The sequence below is a fragment of the Alosa pseudoharengus genome, unplaced genomic scaffold, assembly GCF_046254945.1.
Source record: "Alosa pseudoharengus isolate Yale_2024_CS ecotype anadromous, Long Island Sound unplaced genomic scaffold, YU_APseudo_1.1 YU_APseudo_1.1_scf_7, whole genome shotgun sequence".
In the NCBI taxonomy this organism is placed as follows: domain Eukaryota; kingdom Metazoa; phylum Chordata; class Actinopteri; order Clupeiformes; family Clupeidae; genus Alosa; species Alosa pseudoharengus.
The window spans coordinates 17,825,453-17,829,583 of NW_027468859.1; the positions used below are offsets into that span (position 1 = coordinate 17,825,453).

The 4,131-nt window shown below is 43.5% G+C and overlaps 1 protein-coding gene across 1 annotated transcript; it reads right to left on the reverse strand.

Annotated features, from left to right (window-relative positions):
• Positions 1 to 976: 976 nt before the first annotated feature.
• On the reverse strand, positions 977 to 3,190 carry LOC143109241 (tubulin alpha-4A chain-like). Its single transcript, XM_076271897.1, has 4 exons — positions 3,182 to 3,190; positions 2,679 to 2,856; positions 2,434 to 2,582; positions 977 to 1,954 (listed from the first exon to the last, which is right to left on the reverse strand). Exons 1-4 carry the CDS (start codon positions 3,188 to 3,190, stop codon positions 977 to 979), a joined length of 1,314 nt encoding a protein of 437 aa, XP_076128012.1.
• Positions 3,191 to 4,131: the final 941 nt, after the last annotated feature.

A 4,131-nucleotide genomic window follows, 5' to 3' on the forward strand; every position in this document is an offset into this window, starting at 1 on the left:
TTCTGCATTTCTCATTAGTGGGTCACTTTAATACTAAAAGTATGATTCTATGTAATGACTATGATATCTGTACTGTCCCTGTGTATATCTGTGTGTGACTGTATTTAGAGATAAGCGGGAATATTATGACTTTAGTGTTTCACTGTTCTGCATGGCTGCGTCAGTAGCCATCTGCTCCGGATTGCCAGGTTGCCACTAATCAGAGTGTTTCCTTGTAGTCCACGTGAGATGGGATGACCAACACCATCTCCCATCAGCCTGGAAGGATACTTAAACCTTAACTATTTCCTTGTCTAGTTAGAGTAGCTGATGGATCTTTAGGTGAAGTCATGCGGTCTCTCCCTTGATGCACATCATTGTAAATAAACTCTGTTCCTGATTTTTCATACTAATGGTCTGACTGGGTCTCTATTAAAACTATGGTATCAAAATTACCATCAGTAGGTATGTGCCTAGACTCAGTTTTATACACCGAAATAACACCCAAATTATGAAAATGATCAAAATGTGTTTTGTGTGTTCAGATGTCTTGCATTAAAGGAGGAACACTGAGAGTTCGCACAGATCTCCATTTGGAGGTCACCGACTACTGTTGGTATGAAAAAGGAAAAAAAAAAAAAAAAAAATCAGTTTTACCTAGCTCGAGTTGCTACACTCAGCAGCTAACCCAGCCAGGCAGCTACAGCACTACACTCTGGGGGGGATATAAATGGGAGCTCAGAGACATGCCCACAGAGTGTAGTGCTGTAGCTGCCTGGCTGTGTAAATGTCATTTGAAATTCTTGTGCTTGATATTGCAATATACCATAGGGGTGTCAGGTAATGCAGTAAATTACACTCACAATATCATATGCAGTCCTCAGTTGATTTTTTTCTGTATTACTTCAGGGGGATAAAGATTCAGACAACCCATATATATTTGCAATACCAACATTTATTAGTTAAACTGACATACAAATAAATAACCTTAGAAACTCTAGTACTCTTCTTCCTCTTCTTCACCATCCTCTGCTGAGTCTGCCCCAACTTCCTCATAGTCCTTCTCCAGTGCAGCCATGTCTTCTCTGGCCTCACTGAACTCCCCCTCTTCCATGCCCTCACCCACATACCAGTGCACAAAGGCCCTCTTGGCGTACATCAGGTCAAACTTATGGTCCAGGCGAGCCCAGGCCTCAGCGATGGCAGTCGTGTTACTCAGCATACAAACGGCCCTCTGCACCTTGGCCAAGTCACCGCCTGGTACCACCGTTGGCGGCTGGTAGTTGATGCCCACCTTGAAGCCAGTGGGGCACCAGTCAACAAACTGAATGGATCGGCGGGCCTTGATGGCAGCAATGGCACCGTTGACGTCTTTGGGTACCACGTCCCCACGGTACAGTACGCAGCAGGCCATGTACTTACCACGCCTTGGGTCACACTTCACCATCTGATTAGCTGGCTCAAAACAAGCATTTGTGATCTCAGGCACAGAGAGCTGCTCATGGTATGCCTTTTCCGCAGAGATTATTGGAGAGTAGGTGACCAGGGGGAAGTGAATGCAGGGGTAGGGAACAAGGTTAGTTTGGAACTCCGTGAGATCCACATTCAGAGCCCCATCAAAGCGTAGAGATGCAGTGATAGACGAGACGATCTGGGCGACAAGGCGATTCAGATTGGTGTAAGAGGGACGCTCAATGTCAAGGTTGCGCTTGCAAATATCAAAAATGGCCTCATTGTCCACCATGAAGGAACAGTCAGAGTGCTCTAGAGTGGTGTGGGTCGTGAGGATGGAGTTGTAGGGCTCCACTACAGCAGTGGACACCTGGGGAGCAGGGTACACCGAGAACTCCAGCTTGGACTTCTTGCCGTAGTCCACAGACAGACGCTCCATCAGCAGGGAGGTGAAGCCAGAGCCAGTGCCTCCTCCAAAGCTGTGGAAGATGAGGAATCCCTGGAGACCCGAGCACTGGTCGGTCTGAGACACAAATTCAGTAGTCACATTCTGCATCATAAATTGATAACTCAATAAAACTTTACAGATAATGCAAAGGGCTAGTGTGGCTGCAGGTTTTCTGCAACAAACTAGAAAGCAAACACACCCTCTAATGATTCTCAAACAATCCAAGGCATAACATCTGTCCAACTTCCCATGTCAACATAAGGTTACATATTAAAAGAAATTAAGTCAGCACACACTGCCCTCAAAGTATAATCTTACATACTCACTCACTACAGCCATGTGTGCTAGAGGTATTTTGCATCCCCACAAGTAAATGGCAGACTAAATAGGGCAGAGGAACACCAAAAAACCATGTGCACACCAATACTGAATATACTAAATGCAAGGAGATAGAGCTAGAGAGATATAGATAACTATTCAACATGAGAAATTTTGGAAATGCATTACATCAATCTTTAATCGTTGTGCAAGCAACTGTTAATCTGGTCACTTACCATTTTACGAATCCTGTCCAGGACCGGATCCACAATTTCCTTTCCAATGGTGTAGTGGCCACGAGCGTAGTTGTTGGCTGCATCCTCTTTGCCACTAACCAACTGCTCCGGGTGGTACAGCTGACGGTAGGACCCATTACGGATCTCATCTGTCAGGGAATATCAAGTCAGCCTTTCACAAACCCAAATCTTCATTTACATTTGCTCAAAAGCCAAACGACTATTTCAAATAGGACACTACTCACCTATAACTGATGGCTCCAAGTCAACAAATATGGACCTAGGAACATACTTCCCAGAACCAGTGTCACTGAAAAAGGTGCCAAAGGAGGAGTCCAGTAGAGTTGTGCCATTTCCAACAGCTGTTCCATCTGGGCAGATACCATGTTCCAAGCAGTACAATTCCCAACACGAGTTTCCAATCTGCACACCAGCTTGGCCAACATGGACAAAAATGCACTCCCTCTGTAAAATGATCAAAAAAGATATGAAAACCCCAATCATGACAAATACCTGGCCTATCATCCAAGTAAAACAGTAAACTTCACTTATAGATAACAGGCACTCACCATTCTTGAAATAATAATGAAAAAAGTCTGTCCAAACTGCAGGCTCCACCAAATGCACCTTCACCAAATCAATAAATTCTTTGATTAGGCTTCATTTTAATAAGAAATTCTCTACAAAGGATCTACAGAAACAGTCAAATGTTAAAAAAGGATATTAGTTAAATAATATGACAACTTACCTTCTCCATGAACAAACATGAACTTTCACCTCTGCCTCTGTGTGATATATAGTGATGGTAGGAATAAGGCGTGGCTTCCAATTAGCACCTCTTGTCCAATGTCTGATTGGCTAATTGATTCACCTTTCCAAGACTCACGGCTCATACACACAGTTGCGTGCGTAGTTGCAATCCTGCAGTTTTTTGACATGTACCTTTTTTGCATCAACAACAAGTATCAACTTACAAACATCAACAATAACAACAAACACAATTATCAGAAAAACGCTAGTGTTGATGCTTTTATTATTCAGTATTTTAAAGCAAACCATCTCCATCGTCTTCATCATCAATCCCCTTCAGATTTCCCTGGCTGACATTTCCACAAACATTCTAGACAATGCTAAAATGATTTTGGATGTATTTGTGTGCATATGACTTGTTGTTTTGACTTGAAACTATAGGCTTCATATGTTCTGGCTCAAAGCAAGAACATCTCTGTGGACAAGTTGAGCGCACGGTCAGGGGCGGAGCCAGAGGGGTGGCTCCGCGTGGCACAGGCCACCCTTGAGATTCGATTGGCCACCTCAGGTGCCACCCCCAAATCTTAGTCTACGATTGGCCATTAACATGGTCTAAGGCAGGACCTTTCTTGATGCACTTGCAGCAGTTTGAAGTATCAGACGTCAGAAATGTAAGTGGCAAACACACTTGCCTTTATTGGCCTACAGGCTACTGCTTGTGCTAACACGCAAAGATATCTATTTATTGCATCTGCCAGTGCCTATTTATCTAATCACACACTTAAGTCGCCGACATTTGCTAGGTCATTAAGTGTTAACTGTAGGCTAGGCCTATACTTTTGTAAAAGTGTTTAATGGCAATAATGTCCTGATGTAATGTTAAGAAAACTTTTCATTTATGGTTCATCAAGCTTAGGCCTACTCACTAAACACTCGTCGCATCTAGGC

Bases quoted from the DNA above. Each gene is read 5' to 3' on its own strand.
- LOC143109241 (XM_076271897.1), bottom strand. The intron at 2,583-2,678 runs GTGAGTAGTGTC...ATTCCCTGACAG, and splicing joins CTTGGAGCCATCAGTTATAG to ATGAGATCCGTAATGGGTCC. The intron at 1,955-2,433 runs GTAAGTGACCAG...TTTGTGTCTCAG, and splicing joins TGGACAGGATTCGTAAAATG to ACCGACCAGTGCTCGGGTCT.